This window comes from Amphiura filiformis, chromosome 17, assembly GCF_039555335.1.
Source record: "Amphiura filiformis chromosome 17, Afil_fr2py, whole genome shotgun sequence".
Lineage (NCBI taxonomy): Eukaryota > Metazoa > Echinodermata > Ophiuroidea > Amphilepidida > Amphiuridae > Amphiura > Amphiura filiformis.
The window spans coordinates 20,960,758-20,984,204 of NC_092644.1; the positions used below are offsets into that span (position 1 = coordinate 20,960,758).

General features: G+C 35.6%; 1 protein-coding gene and 1 non-coding gene across 16 annotated transcripts in view; one reads left to right on the forward strand and one right to left on the reverse strand.

Moving 5' to 3' along the window:
* LOC140137448 (uncharacterized) overlaps positions 1-23,447 on the forward strand; it is a 78,760-nt gene that overhangs the window by 30,767 nt on the left and 24,546 nt on the right. The window contains exons 5-6 of one of the 15 annotated variants that reach the window (XM_072159141.1): positions 15,489-15,731; positions 16,259-16,565. The exons of 11 other annotated variants lie outside the window; for them this stretch is intronic. In XM_072159141.1, coding sequence (XP_072015242.1) covers positions 15,489-15,731; positions 16,259-16,387 — 372 coding nt within the window. In that variant the 3' untranslated portion in view covers positions 16,388-16,565. Of the gene's footprint in view, positions 1-4,032; positions 5,184-5,837; positions 6,403-12,955; positions 13,926-15,488; positions 15,732-16,258; positions 16,566-23,447 lie in introns of those variants that run through there. 3 more of the 15 variants (XM_072159132.1, XM_072159140.1, XM_072159142.1) reach the window with 3 other exon arrangements.
* Trnat-agu (transfer RNA threonine (anticodon AGU)) lies at positions 3,130-3,206 on the reverse strand. Its single transcript has one exon. It is a non-coding gene; the product is annotated as a tRNA-Thr (tRNA).

Consider the following 23,447-nt stretch of genomic DNA (forward strand, 5'->3'; position numbering starts at 1 on the left):
AAAATTTGCTAGAGTCCTGGTGATGGACTTCTTCACAGTCGAGGAATGTTTGATGTGTAATTGCGGAGGTGGTAAGGGAAAGCCTGAGTCAGTCAGAATGGAAGTTAGTTGTCAGTAAAGCAGTTTTTGAACTTTGCTATTTTAGTATTTTGAGCTTGGAATTATTGTTTGAAAACAAGCAACAGGGACCTGAAGGGGAGAAACTATTTCAAGTAGCTAAGAAAGTGGGTAATTGTACTAAAGCAAAACATGTCTGTTAACTTTGTTAGTGCGTAATTAGGGATTGATATTAAATAAAGGATCAATTTGTAAAACTTGAAAAAGGAATAAAATGTCATCCATTTGAATGAATTTCTGTGATAGCTTTTAATCTTATACAAGGGGTTCCTAAGCATGTTTTCATGTGACCCGAAGTATTATACCAAAACTAAATGTGATGTGTGTGTCTGCTTATTACTGAGAGTCTGTCAAAGTTTGGTAGTATTGTGGAAACCATGCAACTGGGGTCTAAGGTGACTGTCAGTGTTGACTAATTCGCTCCTTGCATGGTTCTGCCATTGTGCACTATATGTGCGGGGAGTGTCTTGAACTGGCAGCATACATGAATGGGAATTGAACCAGTCATATAAAATTATAACATTCTGTGTAAGGTTACGTAATTTTTCTTTTCATGTATGCTGCCAGTTCGAGGCTCTCCTCGCACATAGTGCATAATGGCGGAGCCATGCAAGTAGAGAATACTAGTGTGACTTAATAACTACCTGAGTGCTAAACCAGCTTTGCAAAATGGGCAAGCAATTTTAGTGCTGAGTAGAGATCTGCGACCCACATTTGGGCCACGACACACAGTTTTGGAAGCCATGCCTTTACATAAACAACATAAATTAGGCAAAAAATTATAGGTTTGTCTCAGGTCCCCCATGTGATCATTATTTTATTTTCCAAAATGAAGACAAATTGCCGTTGGCAAAACATAATGGGTCAAAACCGATGAGTTTTCCAGAGCTGCCAACTCTCCCTCTTTTCGCAGGAGACTCCCTACTTTTAACCCTTCAGAACCCTTAATTTTTGGTCATCTCCCTGAAAAGGAAATGGTTTTGCCCATTAAGATGTACACATTTTGACAAATCTCCCTGATTGCAACAGGAAATCTCCCTTTTTTCAAGATTCAAATGTTGGCAGCTCTGGTTTTCAAAGGGGTAACCCCCTGAACACCTGATTTATTGATAAAATAAAAAACTTCATGGATTTGTAATCACTCGGGGAGCATGAGACAAACCTATTTTTTATTTGGCCTTAATAAGGTGCCTCGACAACAATCAAAGTGCCATTAAAACAAGCAAAAGCAAAAACAGAGTCAATAGGATGGATAGAAATGACACTTCAAAACCTTGTTGAAACTAGGCAGTGTACATGTACATGACTCCCCTGGTGATTCTTGGGAGGCTATTCCACAGTGTGGGAGCAGAAACATCACACGATATACAATTTTTTTCTCACATGAGCAGTGAGTAGGGATGTATCAGAAGATGAACGTGTTATGGGTCCAGTAGCAGGTTTGAGTTTATGAGTGACAAAGTCCTTAAACCATCTAGAACGGAGCAACATGTGAACAAGAAACATGTCAACAGTGATTTAATTGTGTATACCTTTCAAAGTAGCATGAAAATTCCTTGCACCCGTTTCCAATTTTAATACCTGCAGAAAAAAAATGCAGGCTCAAAAGATGTTCATCGGGGAAACCTGGACAATTTCACCAAAACAAAGGCCAGAAATGACAAGAGAAGAGCATTGTTGCTGCCATTTTGCAAAGTAGAGGACCCATTGTGACACACCAAGATGTAAGGAAAGGATGGAGATTTCTGCATCACATGAAGACTCAAAAGTTTAGTGAAGTGGTTCAAAAGATGGAGTCTGCCAAACTGGGTACAATAGTGACGATACCATTAAAATTTGGATGCAAAAGAACAGTTTATCAAGAAACCCCCGGAGGAAATGGCACCTATCTTAGAAGCGAACCCAGAACTTTGCACAAAACCAGCAACTTACGAAAATCAATACTGTCTGCTTGTTTCAAGCCTTATCAGTAAACCATTGATGAGTAAATTTGTAAAATTAGGGATCATTTCAAGTGAAGAACATGAAACTTAAGAATTTGCAGGAAAACTAAGTTGTTATTTTCCAAGTCGTCTTATAGCCGATGCCCGGAGCCGATGTCAGTACTTCCCTTGTAACACATCTCATGATCATCCCTAAAAGTTGAAGATATTGTTTGTTTTAATTCAAACATGTTTTTTTGTTTCATAGCTTTTGCTTAGACTTATTTATTATGAGTGCTTTTTAAGGGATCTAAAATGAGCGTTTATTGCATTTTCGACAGTATTTTTTGTGGGACATGAGAGCACCTCGGACCTATCGAATTGCATTCTGAATCTGAAGCATGTCTTTCTGATATCAAATAATTTTCATTTTTGAAAATCACAATATAATACAAATTTTATGACAAACTATAAAAATTTGATATTTTTCAAATTTTTGATATATAACATTCCTCGAAGTAAATTATATAAATCTAATGATATGTTCTTAAAGTGTACAAATGTATGTAGCAGGGAGGAAAAGCCGACGGTCAATTGAAAATTTTGACCATTCATATTGAAGATATGGATTTTTTTCCCAAAAAAGACCTAATTTTTTTTTGTGTTTTGGGAAAAAAATCCATATCTTCAATACGAAACGTCAAAATTTTCAATTGATCATCGGCTTTTCATCCCACCTACATACACTTTAAGTATAAATCATCAGATTTATAAAGTTTACTTTAAGTACTGTTAAATATCAAAAATATCAATTTTTAATGATTTGCCATAAAATGTGTATTAAATTGCGAATTTCAAAAAATCAAAATTATTTGATATCAGAATGACATTCTTCAGTATTCAGAATGCAATTCGATATGTCTGATGTGCTCTAATGTCCCAAAATAAATACTGTCCAAACGTTAATACCCCAGCCCTTAAGCGAATTTGCATGTGTTATAAATTAATGTATGTCATTATTAATTTTTATTAAACATAAATTTTCACCAGGTTCGCCGTCGGAAATAATAAAGGAGACAAGTAGAAAAAGTGAACCCGTCTGGGAATCGAACCCAGGACCTCAGGTTTACTAGACCTGTACCTTATCCACTCGGCCACGGGAGCTTCATGATTAGGCTGGTTGAAATCGGAACCCATAAGCGGTCACTTAAACTTACCTCCTCCCCGCAAATAGCCCATAGCAGCTAGGGCCGTAAATAAGAGAAATAAATTGCCATCCTCCCTGTGAGGAAAGATTACATGAAAAAACAGTGGCATGATCAACGATCATGTACCGTATGTACCATGTATTTGTATCCATGTACCGTATTTGTCCGAGTATAGTCCCACGTTCGAGTATAGTCCCACCCCCCATTTTTCAAAAAATTCCAGAAATTGTAAAAAAAAAAATTTTTTTTTTTTTTGGTTTTGGAGTGTCCCTGGACCTAGACCTGAATGCTAGGATCATTCATGGTTGACCTAAAAAAAAAATTTCAAGATATATTTTTTTTTTTTTTTTTTTGAAATTGAGTATAATCTCACCCCCAATTGTGAAAAATGTTCACCTAAAAAACGGGTGGGACTATACTCAGACCAATACGGTAATATACCATTGTTATTTAGCTATCCACCAGGATTTGAGCATCAGGTTATTATATAGGCTAGTGTTCTTATTTTCTCATCAATAGACCAGAAGATCGTTTTTTGAGGAGTACGAAATAGTTTTAACATGTTTAATGTATTGTTATTATTTCTAAATCTGTAGTTTTGTGTCTCTTGTGGTTGTGTCTCTTGTGGTTGACTTTGTTTGCATGCAGTATCAATTCTTGTATTAGGTTATTCGTTTGAAATCTGCCATACCCGTGTGGAAGATTTAAGATTCTATTTGAAATACATACTCCTTCTGTGGATACACTTCTTCAGCAGATTCCTATTTTCCATTTTATTTATGCAGAGGTTTAAAACGGGGAAGCTGGCCCCAAGTACGGAAATGACCCAGAGAAACATTATGGCAGCGATACTTCAGACCAAAGGACCTATTGTGACACACCAAGCGGTCAGAGGTAGCTGGCGCTTTTTACGCCATTTAGCTTCTAGGCCGTATCTTGCCGCAGCAGTTCAGTTACAGAATCTCAACTTTGGGTCGGTGGTGACGGTCAATACATCGCAGTATTTCTTTAAAAAACGACCAATGGAAATAGTCGATCTTCTTACGGCCAACCCAGATTTGTGTGGCGTGGAATTCTACAACGCAAGATTTAACATGCCAACTTCGTCAGCAATCACTCAGAATATGCGACTTAAGCTAATCGATTTGGGACATGTGCCACCTGACTTTTTTCATACAGATGTAGACCTTCAAAAACAGTTTTATGTTGTGAAATCTGAAAACCGGTGAATCATGGTCTGCAAAAGAATTGATAGACCTCATTAACCCCTATGCCCCAGGTGCTTATTGGTGAAGGGGAAGGAAAGAAGGAGGAAAGAAGATGGAGAGAATTGTTGTTTTTTCTGGTCCGGTTTGAACCACAGACCTGGTGGGTTATTGGGGCAGGATCCGGGACCGGGGTAGTAAGCCTGGAGGGTTGGTGGTGCCCGGTCACCGACTCTGTGTCTATGTGTTCTTGGATAATTGTGCAATCAAATCATGTGGGAAGCTAGGGTTGCCAGTCGCTTTTATGCGTGTGCATGTTTGATAGTGATAGGGTTAATAAAGGCCTCAATGAAGGGGAATTGGAAGAGGTATTAGCTCTTACACCCAGATGCTTTATTTTACATAATCTTGTTACTTGCTTGTATGTCATCGGGGGAATATAGCCCCCTTTTAAAAATTGGATGGATACATTTAATAGCGAGATTTCGCTAAATTTTTTTGGACAAGGTATATGTGGGAAAAAGAAGCCATTTAAAATACTCTTTGATAATCAGGATAATCTGCAATTGGAAAACAAACTTGTACCGGTACCTAAGTTTCTAATTAAAGACATAACTCTATAGTATAATAACATCTATTAACAGTTAAAGGATTGACAATCTCATCCCCCACTTCACCTCATCAAAATGCTGATATTGGTATCAGATGAAAGGTCATATTTTTCTCATAAACATATTGAAATTTGGCGTTCCAAATCGGTATATTTCCAAAGAAATCATCAAAAAACTGCCGAATTAGTCTCAAATATCGTATACCACATTTGAGACTAATTAGGCAGTTTTTTGATGATATCTTCGGATTCGGAAATACACTGAGTTGGAACGTCTAATTTCAAAATAGGGCCTTTCACTTGAAATCAATATATTACATGATCATGATGATTATCATTAATAAAAACACTGTAGACTTCCAATATCATGCTGTATAAATATCGGTAATTCCAGTAGGAATTAGTCACATTTGCAAAAAACATTTACATGTTCTTTTTGCATGAGTGCTTGAAAGGGATGACATTTTATGTTATACGTCAGGTCACCTTTCTTTAAGTTAAAAATGAAGAAGTCGCTACACATACATGACAAAAAAAAGTGCTGAAAAAGAATATTTCCCCCAGTCAGGCCAAAACAAGGTTGATGCTCCCTCCCAAGTCAAACAAATCACGTTATGCCTCTTATTCAAATGTAGGCAATTAATATGGCACCTTATGATGCAAATAAATCATTGTGGTCAAACACATTCATCATTTCTTACACTTAATTCAACTTGAGCAGTTTTAGATACACTTCAGCAGATTCCTATTTTCCATTTTTTTTTAATGCATGCAGAGGTTAACTGGTACAGGTACGGAAATAACCCAGAGGAACATTATGGCAGCGATACTTCAGACCAAAGGACCTATCGTTTCATACCAAGCTGTCAGAGGTAGCTGGCGCTTTTTACGTCACTTGGCTGTTAAGCCGTTCCTTTCTGCCGCATTTCAGTTACAGAGTCTCAACTTAGGGATGGTGGTGACGGTCAACACATTCACTAAGTATTACTTTAAAAAACATCCTACAAAAATAGTTGATCTTCTTATATGGCTAACCCAGATTTGTGCAGTGTGGAATACTACAATGCAAGATTTAACATGCCAACTTCGTCAGCGATCACTCAGAATATGCGGCAAAAGTTAATCAATTTTGGACACGTGCCACCTAACTTTTTTGATACATGCAGATGTAGTGCGTCAAAATCTGCAAATCTGTAAATCAGAAAATGATGTGAATCATAGTCTGCAAAAGAATTAATAGATGTTTTTAAGTTCATGTAGAATGAAATTATTTAAACACTGGTCAAGAGAGATTTTCTGAATAAGGGAAATGAGAATGCGAAAAGATGTCTTAGTTCTCTTAAAGGGACCATTGAAAGAAAAACATATTTGGTATCAAAGTAAAGCTAATAACATATAGAATCCATTTCTAAAATGATAAACGCTAATTTTCCTTTATTTTACCCCCAAATCAGCAAATAAAGATAAAGCGCCCAATGTCGCGTCGTTCGCCCAATTCATATGTGCAGAGACACGTGGCAACCCCTGTGACGTCAAAGTGGTTATCCTTTCCGCTGCATGGCAACACTGCATAGTTCAGACTTGGTCCTAAACCAACGCATTTTATGAACGTGTTTACAGCAATGAACTTTTATGTGCCTTTTAGGCCTAACAAGTATAAAAAAAAGGATATTATAATATAAATTACAAAGCTACAATTACTATGATAGGCCTATATATAAATTCTAGCTAGGCCTACAAAATTGGCCAACAACGGGGAAACATAAGTAAGTTAGGCCTAGGCCTTCATATTGACAAAGTCAAACCTGTCAGTGCTAGCTGCTCGGCATTTGCAAGATATTAAGAGAGTATCATTTGTTTTGACTGAGGCATTCTGATATAGCAACTCTTTACTTATATTTCCTCTGAAATATCTGGTGAGGATAGGAAAGAGAAGGCAATGATGTTTCGGGTTAGCCCATGACATGCGACTTAATTTCTTTAGGCCTAATTAGCCTACCTCCCGGGCGTGCGGCCTAGGTTAGGCCGTATAAAATTAATATTTTGGTTCTCGTCCAGAGGATTTTCATGAATTGATGAGGGAGGGAGGTGTTTTTTTTAAAATCAGCATTGTCTGCAGTTTTCGGTCTTTTCCAACAGTGCTCGAGGAAACCCCCTAGAGTAGGCCCTACCACAAAAAGACTTGGAAGTGGTCCTTGTTCTCTAATAAACTTATTTATAGGCCTATGTATGAAAAATTCATAAATCATTCCAAAGTCTAAAATAATTGAAAAATCTAAAAGTGTGTTGCTTGTTTCTAAACGGTCGCTCCGTGTAGAGACACACTTATGGGACCAGGTTCAAAACAAAAGTCAGGCTCGGGAAGCTTCGGGTTGGCGCGGTTGTTTCCTCGCCTTGCACCACTACTGAGGTCCCGGGTTCAACTTCAAGCCCGGCGCGCGGCCCAAAGACTCATGTGAACTTGGTTTATCTCGATCCCGCAGGTTTTCTTCGGGATCTCCAGTTTCCTCCTGCTTCTCAAAAATCGGTGATTAGTTGTTTGGTTATCAAAAGCTTCCTTCACCCAATGAAATTTGAGGAGCTGAAAAGATAATTGGTGGATGTTACAATCCAAGTGCGGCTAGATTAGCGACAGGGACGGCAGCATCCAGCCTAGATGATGCGATCTGATTGTGATAAGTACCATGGCAGCGAAATTACAGCGCTTCGAACCCTCCGAGATCTGGGAAAAGGCGTAATATATAAAAGCCGAAATTTATTTTTATTTATTTTTAAAAGCCTATGAAAAATGAGAAACAAATTTGAAGATAAAGAACCACGAGAGGAACATATAAAGGCCACTCCAATTAACAATCATATGAACAATATTTACTGTCAGCCTTTAGTTTACGTTATAGAAATGCTTGTAGGCCTAATCCAATCTCAACTCCCACTGATACTTGAAAGTGCAAAGTGTCCGAGCGTTTTATCAAAGGTAGGCCTACAGTTACAAAGCTTATGTTGATTGGGTGAATCTTGTAAAATACAGCGCGCCTGGCTGGATATTGCGTTTTTAGAAATGACTGACATCAATTTAGCATAGCAAGCCAACGCCGGTCCTAACCATCCATGGATTAAAATAAGTGTAGGCCTATAATATTTCCCATTTGATGTTTGTAGCATAGGCCTATAGGCTTTTTGAAGGCCTATGTATGTTTAATGCGCTCCTCGTAATTTATTTCAAGAACAGCTTGCATGTCATATGTTCTTCTGAACCAACTTCTTCATCTGCCGTTCAGCTACTGCCCCAGTGCCAACGGCTCAAATAATATTGGCAAGTCTCCCGTATAACACATGGTAGGCCTATAGGGGAATAAATTTGCAAAATAAAAGGGCTTAGGCCTACTTTGCATTGTTTGGGGTATGAAAATTTTTTGAAAGTTAACTTATGGAAGAAAAAGCTTTTTTATACCAATTGTCAGGTTTTGGAAAAAATAATCATTTCTTGAATATTTTTTAGGTAGGTCCTACGGAAAAAAAACATAGGCCTAGGCCTATAATAATAATACCCATGGGTGATGCTCAGCGCCAGCACATCATCTGCAATTTATGTGTTTGCGACAAATCTTGGCGATATTCCCCTCAACATCGTCACTATATCATAGGCCTAGGCATAGGCCTACTCATAATTAGTTTTATGGTTTTATATATGCCATGTAGGGTCTACATAAAGTCATCGGAATCATGGTCATGTTGACCGGGGTTGAATTTATGAATAAGTAAAATAGGAAGCTGCATATGCTTGATGAAAAAAAAAACCAATTGATCGCCCCTCGCCCGCTTCCTTTCGCATGGCATTGCAATTGAGGGAGTCTGAAATGTTTAATGCTTTTTTTCTTTATTATTAGGGAAAACTTCAAAAGTTAATAATATTGTCAATAGTTTAGATTTGCTTCTGTCCAATAAGCATTTCAATTTAGAGGCTTTGTTTTAATCATCCTCTCAGAGAATCATCAAATAACAAGAGCCTAATCCTATCATCCTCCTCTACAAATTATACAACTAGTAATAATGTCCGGGAATAATAGGCCTACATAGGCTTAAATGATCCATTTGCATTGTAAAAAATAACCAATAAATTAAATAAAAAGACCCTCCACTTCATCTTTTTGATAACATGTGGACAATCAAATGGAATTTTGTTTTTACTTGACCTTTAAATAAATATAAGTGGTTGTGTTACCATGATTATTGCATCTGATATTTAGATCGCGATCGCTGTTGTCAAATTATCCCGGCAAAATGTCAACGCAACACAAAAGCAGCGTAACCACAATGCGTCATCAGGAAAGCGCCCAATTTTCTACTTTTGATAAATGACGCGCTGATGTAGCGTCGGAAGGGAATAAATCGAGTACGTTGTTTTCATTGTAATTTTATTTCTAAAATAGGTAGTTCTTCAATTGTTTTAGATATTGATTCTATATTTTATGGGCTTTATTTTGATACCAAATCATATTTTCTTTCAATGGTCCCTTTAAAGGATTGGGTATGAACGTTTGGACAGTATTTATTGTGGGACATTCTTAAACACTTTGATTGATTCTTATCCCAAGTTACCCGTGTGATATGACACGATATCACACACCTTAGCGCGTATGTGTCAACGCGATACTCGTATGCGCTATTTGAACCAATCGGAGGTGCATAGCAACAACGGGACTGATCGATTCTAAGCCCTAGGTAATTTCTTTTAAAATGTAGGATTTAATTTTATTAAAATTTGGTATACTTATGATGATTAATATATTTATTTGAATTGAAGTGTTTAAGAATGCGAATAAAGGTATTGGGGTAAAACAACTCAGCTTTGCCTCGTTGTTTTACTTAAAATAACGATGTCGCCCGTGTTATATGAGACGATAGATGCACTCCAGCGGCTAAAAACAATACCTTTATTCTCTAATTAGAGCACATCAGACATATCGAATTGCATTCTGAATATGAAGAATGTCCTTCTGATATCAAATAACTTTGATTTTTTGAAATTCGCAATGTAATACACGTTTTATGGCAAATGATTAAAAATTGATATTGATATTTAAACTTTATCAATCTGATGATTTATATTTAAAGTGTATGTAGGTGGGATGAAAAGCTGACGATCAATTGAAAATTTTGACCTTTCGTATTGAAGATATGGATTTTCCCCCCAAAACACCAAAAAAAATTAGATCTTTTGGGTAAAAAAATCCATATCTTCAATATGAAAGATCACATTTTTCAATTGATCGTCGGCTTTTCCTCCCAGCTACATCCACTTTAAGAATATATCATTAGATTTATAAAATTTACTTCGAGGACTGTTATATATCAAACAGAAATATCAAATTTTAATAATTTGTCATAAAATTTGTATTATTGTTAATTTCAAAAATTGAAAATCATTTGATATCAGAAAGACATTCTTCGTATTCAGAATGCAATTCGATATGTCTGATGTGCTCTCATGTCCCACAAAAAATACTGTCAAAACACTGAAAAAGCTCATTCCAAATCCCTTAATCTACAGTAGGAAAGGGGTACCTACGATCCCAGCGAACACCAAACATTTTACAAAAACCTTCGGGCTATAGGTTATAACATTTTAATAACGTTCAGAAAACATTTTTGAAAGCTTTCCAAAGTTGCAAAAAACATTCCAAGATAATATTATTAAATGTGGCAAAATATTTTGCAAATGTATTTGCCAAAAAATATTTTGCAATAAAATTTTGACAACATTTTAAAAATGTTGCTGTAGTGATTTTTCATATAAATATTTCTAAAATGTTCTCACAACCTTGACATAATCCTACATTTGAATTTTATTAAAATATTTTGATCAAAACCAAAACGCATTAATAACACGTTTATAACATTTAAAAAACATTTTCAGAGCAGCGATGCTCTCACTGGCAGTTCACTTGAATGCCTCTTCTACCAAATATTCAATAGAAAAAAGCAATAGGAGGCATCAAGACACAGTCTGACAATGTTGAACCTTCCTGGGATACAGTGCATGCCAAATTATGAACAAGAGGTTTACAGTATACTTTGATCAGCTTGTAATAGGCTGGAAATGTTAGGCTTTTACCACTACGCCGAAAAAATAGACCCAAGTTAAGAGTCCTATTGGTTGACCTCTCTGGTCTATATTTTGTGTGTAAAGAAAGTAGACAAAGCATAGGACTTGGACTAATAATTTGGGATGCTGCTGGTGAGATGTCACAAGACAATTTTCAAAATAAAATATTTAGATATATTAATCCGCGATGTTATTAAGGCCTGCCAATTACGAGCTGATCAAAGTATAAGTGAGAGTAGTTAATTTTAAATTGTAAGTAAAACTCACTTTTTAATTCATAAGATTCCTATGTAATTTTATTGTATGAATATAAATTATAATGATGCTGTATAGTGATATTACATTAATAGCAAAAAAAAAAATATAACAACTTTTTTTTGTAATATATTTTAAAGCACGCAGCACCCAATATTAAATTCAAATGATGGTAGTGTGTGTATAACATATGTATAGCACATGATTTGTTTTTTATCGTATCACTTGCCAAAAAGGCATACAACATATTTAATATTATATTAATATGTAAATATTTTCTTGTAACAAAGTTAAAAATGGGGATTAAATAAAATCAGTAAAAGAAATTATTTGTGTTGTGTCAGTTTCAATGCATGTTGGCTAGGTCTTGTGTTATTTCAAATGCCTTGCATATATTTGATTGTAGAAAATAACAAAACTGTTGCCACCAATTATTGTGAAACTTAGGAGGTGTTGTGTGTGTTTGCTGTCCATTTCAAAACTTGTGGGATGAGTCTTGGTGTGTTTGATTTTGAAAATATAAAGCCTCATTTCCCAGGCATCACTGATATTTAGTGTCATGTAAATCCATCCTGGGCAATTTAAAGGGCATCATTGATGCACATTGTTATGCATGAACTGTTGAAAATATTGAAACAAATTCATCAGGTTTGGTAATGAACAAATTAAGAGAGTTTTTCTTTTGTCAAAACCAGTTTGAACTGGTTTTGACAAAAGAAAAACTCTCTTAATTTGTTAAAAATATACTATACATCATAGATAGTGAAGGAGTTTACATCTATATTGACTATTCCACAGTCCTTTATAACCTATAAATTATTATGCAGAATGGATTTTTATTCACCATCAACCATAAGCGTACCAACTGGGGGAGGCAAGTTGCCCCTCTGCATGGCTCAAAATATCGGGACAAAAATTTACTTAAAGTTGTCATATGCACAGTTTTATCCAATTTTTAGGCCACAGTTGCCCTCATTTTGGTCCATTTTAGCGTTAAAATGCAAATTTCTGTGCACAAGTCGTATTGGTAGCAGGTCAGGAAAGTTTTGCCCTCGGTTGCCCGGTACGCCCACACCATCAACATTGCATTCCTACTTTTTCCACTGTCTTGCTAGTGAAAATGGAAAATTGTATGTTGATGTGCATTTTACAGTGAATAGTTTTAAGACAATTGAAAGTGTCCTCGGGCCGCTTTACATAAATGGGATTAAAAAGCAACATTAGGGATTAAAATTAATTTGATATGATGTGTGCAATATGTGTAAATTACGATAAAATTCTGTGCACTTTGTAACTTGTAACACACTTCCTGCAACTACATTATTTTCATCTCTTCTACATGTAGATCTTTTTACCATGTTAACCACCAACTGCAGCCATTCCTAGGAACATAACAGAAAATGTTCATTCCTGTCTTAGTAAACAAGACAATATCATGATCAGATTGCTACACATTTTAAACAAAGTTAAAATGCCATTTAGTCTAAATATCAAATTATTTTGGATTTATTATTCTGCATTCATCTCAACAGGGAGAAATCAAAGATGATGATTACCAATTAATGGGACGGATTCTTCAGTGTCCAGGACCGGTCATTTTGTACGCTTCCCATCTCGGAATGTCGCATCATCGCTTGGTATCCAAGGACGAGTATTGCCAAGCAACCACTCATCTGGAGGAACTTGGTCTTGGATGGGTGGTGTCTTTGAATCTGAGTAATTCACTAACCCCAAAGACGGTGTTTGTTAAGAAAGCACCTGGTGATGTAGAGGAGATTTTGGAGGCTAATCCTTGGTTGGTGTGTGATTTGGAAAGGTACTCGGATAGCTACAATATGGCTATGTCAAGATATGTGAACGCTAGTATCAAAAGGAAGCTCATAGAACTCGGGTATTCATGGTCTACTGTTTGAATGAGACTTATTGAGGAAAGAAAATATCCAGGGACATATATTGTGAAAATATGTTACAAGTACAAGGAGGAGTAGATCGATCACCTTTATTTTTTTACTGAACTTATATATAGTATTAAAAGATTGGTGATGGCAACCTATAGGGTGTATGAAATTTAACAAAATAGTAAAATAGGTTTTAAGGGTATGTAACCACAGTTTATTATTTTTTTTAATTTGTAAAATTGATTATAATTGCCATATAGGCAGTAATTGTTAGGCTTTCACGACAACGCCGAAAAGTATACCAACGTTAAGAGTGATATAGTTGACCTGTATGGTCTATATTTTGTGTGTTAAAGAAGTAGACAAAGTATAGGACTGTGCTTCTCAAAATAAAATATATTGATATTAATCTGTGATGTTATAAGCCCCGCCGATTACGAGCTGATCAAACCGTATATACATGTAATATGTTAGGCCAAAGAAAAAAAGTTGTGTTTCATGAGAACATACGCATAGCTTTTTAATTTGTGTGTGTGTGTGTTTTGAGGAATTTTGCTGTGTTTGTTTTATACATTCAGAAAAAATCTAAGGAGATTTGGCTGCAAAGCAGCTGAAAAAAGTAATATGGACAATTTTTTAATACTAATAATTAGTTCAATGACTTTGTTATTAGAGATTGGATAACGATTGTTTAGAGTAATAAAATGGTTTCTTGTTATTAATATTATACCAAGTTTTGTATTCTTGCCTGTTGTGGAAGAACAATTTTAGAAGAGTTAAGGGAAATACATGGAAATAAGTCATTTTTGGCATTTGCCTAAAAAGTAACCTAATCTATACATGTCATTGCAAACCAAGACTCTGAAAAAGGTAACTTGATGGTTTTGTACCGTTTATTATTACACATGATAATAGGTGTCAGAATATAAATTGAATACTCTACTACATGTAACTTATTGAAGCAATTTACATGATCAAAATTTGATTTGTTTTGGAGCTGTCTCTTCAAGCTTTTCCCAACAGATATTTGAATGCCACATCTCCTTCCCACATTTCCCAGAAATGAGACTAACAAAATGATGTTTAAGATGACAAACTTTTAATGCAAAATATAGCATTGTTGCCACTGCAGTGCACCAGCTTGTGTGTTAACTAAAGAACCAACTTTCCAACATAATTATGTAGCTTAGCAGTCAGTGATTATTCCTTATACTATACCCATGTTTTTTTTGCTCTCGGACGGCAAAGAAGAAACGAAAAAGGAGATCAGATGAACAAAAAAGTAACTTGGTACCCTATGAAAAAGGAGATCAGATGAACAAAGAAGTCACTTAGTACCCCGGACCCTCCATCCGTGTGGCACGCACAAGATCACCTGACTGGTTTCGCTGGCCCGGCCAATGATTCCATGCATATGACTTAGACTGGTTGCATCATGGCATCACATGGGATGTGTGCTTGTGCTGTGGTTTTCCTTGTATTAAGATATTTAGCGGTTAGGGTAATAGTGTCCACAATGGATTTCTACACTATTACTTGTCACTGATACTTGTTGATAATTGTGCATGTTTCTATCAAAGCATCAAAATAGTTTGTATCAGTGCTGTACGGTGCGACCATTTTAGGCGCATTGGCGACTAGATTTGGTGCCAATGGCGACCAACTATTGAAGCTTTTAATCGCCAGCAAATGCAAAACATGTATGTAATGTAGCATTCAAGAGTATGAATGTATGCTATGAATATATGCATTTATCATGTCTCAATGGGGACTTCCTGGAAAACATATAGGCCTACACTGTACATGCTGTGTATGAAGTATGTAGCGTTGAATGGGAATGTGTAGATTGAGTACAGCAGCTATGAACATTCAACGCACGTGGCTGTTCAGTTGACACCTCAGATTTTTTACCTGGGAGCAAAATGTGGGCGCCTAAATTTATAAAGTTAGGAGCCATTGGCTCCTCAATCAGGTTTTGCACCGTACAGCACTGGTTTGTATCAGAAATCTTTATGACATTTTTGGAGTAGTACACACCACTAGTACTCTTGCTTACAGACTCGGGCAAGACTGAACAAAATTACATCATATTCTAATCGCCATAAAAATATGTTACCAAAAGTTTGAAGTAAAACATTGATTTTATTAAACTTTTATCACCACCTAGGCTTTTGTGCAGTTTGCCACTTTCAAGAAGTGGAACGTCATACCAATCATTGGCTTTGATACTAACATAGAGAACGAGACTTTATTTGTAACCAAAGTCTGGTGCAATATGTGCCGTAAGCACGCAAATAGAGTATCGGCTGATGAGAGGGTGCGAGGGATTGCGAGGAACGTGATATATGCGTACATTGATGGGACGTCAAATGTCACCAAGTTTTCTGTCTTGCGGCATCTACAGGGCAAGGTAAGCTTTATCATTGTTCTCAAAAACAGAATTGAACTGTAGATTGAAGAAAAGACAAAGATCAAGAAATCAATTGCACTAGTTTACTTCAAGCCTTGAAATTCTTTATTTTGTCATTACTGCTATAGATGTGGATTATATGAAGTAAATGAAACTTACGAGGCAACTTTCAAAACAAATTGGTCATTAATTAGGTGTCTTCTACTTTGAATATAACTGAACAAGATACTGATGATCTCGCTGGGAGTGTTTGAAAATAAAAATTGTGAAAAATCTTGGAAATTATTAATAAGAAACAGGTTGCTTGAATTTGTTTGTCTATTAGTAATTCAATTTTAAACATCTTAATGCAAAACTGCCTTATCAATCCATTAATGATGTTGTGAGGTTATATCACATAAATTTTTAACTTTTTATCTCATATTTTTATTTTTATTTTGTTTTGTGTGCCATTCTAGTTGAAACATTGCTTTCTTATATTTCCTACATCCTATGTACCTATTCATGGATATTTTTTCTGTTTTCAGGCACATCAGATTGGTCTTGAATATGAGCGTGTGCTACAAGAACAGGCCTCATCAGGTACAGTGTATCCAGTTCAGTTGCACGGAGATGGTGCATTTTGGGATCAAGTGCCACCAGGGGACTCGGGTTGATGAGGTTCTTGCTTTGCAACAAATTTGTCAGGAATAGCTGATAATGGGGTATCGCAAATTGGACAAGGAAGACTTTAACCTCCGAGAACTACTGCCTGCTTCTTAGTATTTCTGATTGGTTATGCAATATATTCTTCTGAGTACACAACTGAATTATAGCTGTTAGATATTTAAAGGAGGATTTCGTGATCCTAGCATCCTCTTTTTATGACATTTTTCAGTACATATCCACGAAAAAAGCCTATTCCCAAAATTCCAGCTGATTCCGATTTTTGCTTTGCGAGTTATGCATGATTATGTGTATTACACTGCTCCATAGACAATGCGTTGTAATTTCGTTCTGGTGCACCAGAACGAAATTCAAATTTCACGATATCTTTGCAAAACGAATTAATCTGCAAGAAATATTTTGTACATAAACATTATGTAGCCAGAGGTTTCAGTGATATAAAAATCTCAACTTTTTTTTGAGAAAAGTGGGGGGATGAGGCTGTGGATCACGAAATTCCCCTTTAAGCTCAATCCTCTTCATCAGCCCTACCACCATTTTTACCATGCTGCTGATTGGCTCAATATATTATAATAGCCCCACTATACATGTAGCCAAAATAATAAATTCTCGATCATGAGAGCCTACTTGGGTACGCACAGTTATTTGCGCCGAGCGTACTACGCAAAGACCGGCGCTTACGGCGCAAACACAGCTTTTGAGAATTGACCAATCACACGGTCGTTGCTAGGCAAGGTCAAGGTTTGGCCATGCAGGTCGTGCGATCGTGTTATTCTATGAAAAGTACGCTGACGCAGAAGGTACATCCTCTCATGATCGAGAATTTGTTATTTTGGCTATTAGTACTCATGGCTGAGTTCTAATAAACAGGCTACAGCATTCCAGCCATTTCAAGATGATGGAATTGAATCGGAACAGACTTTAGAAGATAACAGAATTGCTAATCAAGTGTGGACTTTGATAAAATTGTGTGTTTGGATAGGCAACCTTTCTGCCTTTCTAACAGCATTTCTGATTGGTTCATATATTAATCTGAGTAACCAATCAAAATACAGCTTTTAAATATTTAAGCTTAATGCTCTATAGCTGTATAACTGCTTACTACAAGCCTTCTTATAGCCAATGAGCATGTATTCATCAGGTTAAATGAAGATGCTCTACAAAGGTAGATCACCACTTTTGCAATTAAGTGTATAAAATATATTTGTTAAGCGATTTATAATGAAAATATTCTACTATTTTTTGTTATGTTTCTGACAATGAAATCAATGCATTTGAACACTTTCTGCTATACATGTATCCCAAAAAATTATGGACAATGGACAAACAGCCTATTTGCTTGATCATGTTGGAGATTCTTGTTCCATGTGTATCTCTTTTCTTGTATGCGACTTCCCAGGACTGTCAGCTTTTCAGAAAATGATGTGAGATGTTGTCTAGGGGCGTACTGGGATGGATATTGTTTGCCAACTAAAATTTGTTATAATTTTTTCACAACGGCACTGGAGAAATGATAAAATGGGGGTAGGTAGGGACAACAATTTGATGATGCTTTAGATTTTAGTACCTTGGCGTGTGAATGTGTGAGAGTTGGCAGTCCTGCGTGAGGTTTTACTACCTTAGTGCGAGCGTGTGAAAAAGTGCCCCGGCCAAAGCGTGAGCTAATGCTAATGGGTGAGAGCTGCCAACCCTGCTTCTTTCTTGCATGAAAAGAGAATCCTGAATAAAATTTAGAAAACCCTGAAAATTTCTCACATCAATTTCCAGGTCTAAATAAAAAGTATTTATGTATAAAGTATGTATCAATTGGCAAAATTTCGTGAAGGGTTTATGATGTATGTATTAATTAGAATTATATTGGTATATAGAGTTGAACAAATGAGCTATGTCCATGGAATTGTGATAGTGCTCTGTCCTTTGGAAGGTACATCATGAGCACCGAATACGTACTGGTTACAATGTATCAGCTTTTGGTCAATTTACAGATACTGTCTAAATATAAGGGAACAAATGAAAAGTTTGATGACCCGGGTTGATGACTTCCTATGAATAAAAGTTCTTTTGCTATGGGGGCAGGGGGGGTCAAAAAGTCTGATAATGTTTGTAAAAACTAGTTAACATATTGGTCAAAGTTGATCGTTTGGGTTTGAATTGTCAGCATTTCAATCTTAGGTTAGAGGGAGGGTCCACCTCTAATGTAAACACTTTTGTTCATAGGATGTTATCAAATTTTTGGGTTATTCTCTAGACTGTTACTCTTATTAAATCTCATTAGACATGCCCTTTGCCAGTCTTTGAACAACAAAAATAATTTTTAGATAAGGTGCTATAAAAATATAAGTAAATGTGATGTAAATTAAGTAGATATTGATGAAATGTGTTAGTGCTATTTATCCTAGACTTGTTGTCCAAGATGAAATAAATTATTATAGTTTGATCAGCTCGTTATCTCGAGAGCTCAAATTGTTAGGCTTTACCACTACACCGAGAAGTAGTCCCAACGTTAAGAGTAATATTGTTGGCATATCTGATTTATTTTGTGGGTGTTAAATAAAGTAGATAGAATATAGGACTTTGAATTAATAATTTGTGATACTTCTGGTGAGATGTCATAAGACAACTCTCAAAATAAAATATATTGATATTAATCCGCGATGTTAAGGCCCGCCAATTATGAGCTGATCAAACTATACACAGTTATTCTCCTTTTTAGGGTTACCTGCAGTCAAGCAACTCAAGGTACTTTTATTACATATTATAAATCCATGATTTCCTTGGTAGCTGTATGATGTACACCATGATTGTGTAAACCACAAAGGTATACCATTTATAAATGATGGGAACACCAGTGGTATCCTAAATATATATTTAAGAGGTATACTTTTGAGTTACATTTTGTGTATCAAAGGTGTACCATTGGTACTATAGAGGTAATCTATTGTTGCTTCAGCTTTGTACAACACTCCAGTGTTTAACTATATGGTTGGTATGGATTTGTTGATTCTACTTGGATGTAAACCATTGAGGAATCTGGCTGTGCTCATAATTCTGAGCGAGTACATGTTCTTATCATTTTCTTCACCAGTCTCATCCTTGGAAGTGATTGTTCACATTGTAATATCTGAATAAAGACTTTAAACTGTGGAATCTTTAATGAGTTACCAAATTTGTGTATATGTTTGTGTTAATCATATTCTTTTGAAATTTCTATCAAACAATTTAAGGGATCTAAAATGAGCGTTTATTGTGTTTCGACAGTATTTTTTGTGGGACATGGGAGCACCTCAGACCTATCGAATTGCATTCTGACTACGAATCATGTCTTTCTGATATCAAATAATTTTCATTTTTGAAAATCACAATATAATACATTTTATGACAAATTATAAAAATTTGATATTTTTCAAATTTTTGATATATAACAGTCCTCAAAGTAAATTATATAAATCGAATGATATATTCTTAAAGTGTATGTACTAGCTGGGAGGAAAAAGCCGACGGTCAATTGAAAATTTTGACCTTTCATATTGAAGATATGGATTTTTTTCCCAAAAGACCTAATTTTTTGTGGTGTTTTGGGAAAAAATCCATATCTCCAATCTGAAAGGTCAAAATTTACAATTGATCGTCGGCTTTTCATCCCACCTACATACACTTTAAGTATAAATCATCAGATTTGTAAAGTTTACTTCGAGTACTGTTTAATATCAAAAATATCAATTTTAATGATTTGCCATAAAATGTGTATTAAATTGCAATTTCAAAAATCAAAATTATTTGATATCAGAAGGACATTCTTCGTATTCAGAATGCAATTGATATGTCTGATGTGCTCTAATGCCCCAAAATAAATACTGTCCAAACGTTCATACCCCACCCCTTAAGTGCATGTTCATATATTTTTCTTCACCAGTCTCATCCTTAGGAAGTCATTGTTCACATTGTAATATCTGAATAAAGACTTTATCATGTGTTCATGTTAATGAGCTACCAAACTTGTGTATGACTTTGTCCCATATGATTTATCATGTTCTTTTGAAATTTCTATCAAATAAGTAAAAAAAAGGTGTTCAAATTTGCATTGAATAATATGATTCTAGCATACAGGGAATCCTACATAGAAGGGTACTGAATCCCAAAATATGTACTTCCATATCAAAAGCGATGCACTTATCGGCTGCTACATGTGTCTCATTTCACATAATTAAATACCAGACTCACATCAAGTGTAGGTCACTTCAAATCATCCCCAAGTCAAATTGTATTTAAGGAATGATATCTGTATTCTTAAACCATGTGACTTGTGATGATTTGAAGTGACCTTCACTTCGGAGATGAGTCTGGTATTTATTCCTAGCTATTAGGCCTATGTGAAATGAGACACATGTAGCAGCCGACAAGTGCATCGTTTTGATATGGATGTACACATATATATCTTTGTATGTGGGACATGGCTGTTAAAACATTTGATTTCAAGCCTTGAAATAAGCGGACTGGAACCAGCAGCAATTTGTTTTTGAACATTGCTCCTGGTTCACTGGGATTTGACAAGAAACAGGAGCAATAATTTCTGAAGAAACAGGAGCAATTTTCAAATAGTAAATCCTTTTCTGCATACAATACAGCATATCAGCTCTACTACATCAAGCTCAAAACTGGTACCATGAGCAATTTGTTTTAGAATATTGCTCCTGGTTCATGTGCATTTTTCAAGGACCAAGAACAATGGATAGCCTTACATTTACAAGGGCAAGCAAATTTGCTCCTGGCACCTGTTTGATTTTGGGCTTGGTCACAACAATACTATGATATTATACTGACACATTGGTAGGAAATTGCATTGATTTGTCTCATTCCAAGTGCAACATAAATCTACTTAGCACATGACATTGAAACATCAGTATTTTTACAATTACTAACAAAATTTCAATTTTTTTTAAAAGCATGAATAATTTCAACCTCAAACTTGGCATAGTACAAAGAGATATAATATAAATTTTCAATACACCACATTCGTATCTCTTCAGATTGGATACGGCAACTAAGTAATGGCCAAGGATATATTTAATCAAATATAGAGCACAGTATTTTTGCTGCATAAAATTTCTGTAAAATAGTTCATTTTTTAAAGGTCTACAACAGAAGAAAAATTTCCAAGCAAACAAATTTTACAAATCCATGTCATGTAATGGAGTCGCAAAATTCACAGTATATAAGAGGAGATGATTTTTTTCGTCTTTAATTTGAAATTTGCCTTTACATGAGTTACTTAATAATGACATCTGTGCAATGATAGGTCTATAATTAAACTGTAGTTCCACCTGTCCGCAACTAACAACTGTTATTTTTGGGCTGCACCTCTGAATGATCATTATTAAACCAAATCACAGAAAATGACACCAAAGTGATCATAGTTTGACGGGTTCTCCTTGTGTTTAACCAACAGAGATTTAAATATGTGAAAAGCATAAGTACTGAATGCACCTTACCGGATATCATGACAGCAATTCTACTTACTGCTGGACCAGTCAGTAACTTCACATCATTTGTTCATACGGGAACTAAACCACTGCGGCGACTTGTCACACAAGATTTGTACGATGAAGCAGCTGGGCAGCTCTAAGAAGCAGAAATGGGAATGTAGTAGATATTAGCAACAAACAGAAGAAGATCTTTGTGAAGAAACAACCAAATGAAGTTCTTGAAATTCTAGCGACAAATCAGTTTGTGCGATCCTGTGCAGTATGCATTAAGATTTGACATGCCCATACAGGGTTTCTGAAAGGGGAAAAACTGAGGCAGACACTTGTGGATCTTGGCTATGTGACTGTGGAACAAATTTTGAAGACAAATTGATGAATGTGGTGATGGCATGGAGAGGGATATGCAGAAAAAAGCTTCAATATTTGACTTTGCATGAATATGGATGTTACATTCACAATATTGTTATTCAAATACACTACATCATTAGAAGAAGAAGAAAAGTTCCTTTCTAGGACCATCCAAGTCTTTAGGTCAGACATCTAGGCTTTTGCTACATCTCCAGAGTGATCTGTACTTCAATAGCTGGGCTTATATGATTTAGTGAATATGTTCCTTCATCACAGTTTATAACTTTGCCCTCCATGAATTTTTCAGGTCTCTTAACTCCAATTTTTAAATTAACACATAATTTTTAGCAGTTTTAGTTTAATTAAAGAATTTAGCATTATGGTTGAATAAAGCACAGGCTTTTGGCTGGAGTGTAAAGCCTGAGGTCCAGAGGTTCTCAACATTGGTTTGTGTGGGGATATACGGCTGGGACTTGGAAAAACTACCTGATGTAAAACTAAATTTGACGAAAAACTGACCCAAAATTATGCCAATTTTTGGAAACATTTTGCTTAAAAATGTGCAATTATTCAAGAAAATTTCGAAAAAAATCCACCTTTTCTTAAACCAAAGTTTCATGAAAATGAAGGCCTTCAATACACCTAAATGGATGAAAATGTTATGGTCAATAAACAAACTGTTTCAAATAAAAATTTTCTAACATATAAGGCATAATGTTGTGACTGCCGGAGATGTCCTTTAAGGACAATAAGATGAAATAAAGTTTAAAACTTGAAACTTATTTGTACCACTGCACATTTACTTATTTAGTATCCTTGTTAATTTGTTATTGTGACCCAAGATAGATTGATAGATATGTAGAGAGGAAATGCACTTCTTCCCTCTTCCCTGCCAAGAGATAAAGATCTAGCATTTTCAATATTTATATAGCAAGAAATATAAATACATTAGAAAGAAATACAAAGATACTGTGTGAATATTGTTATTATATGTGATATGGTGTGGTGGGATCAAGCAAAATCAGTATGAAGTCAGGCATATTCAATTTTCATTTTTGTACTTTGATGTATAAAGCATATGCAAATTGCAAAGCTACATTTTGCAGAAAACCCCATTGAAATTGGACAAATTGTTCCAAAGATATGAGCAGTTGAAGGGTTTCCAAAACAATAGGAAAGAGAAGAAATTATTTTCTTTGTTTGACTACTTAGTATATCT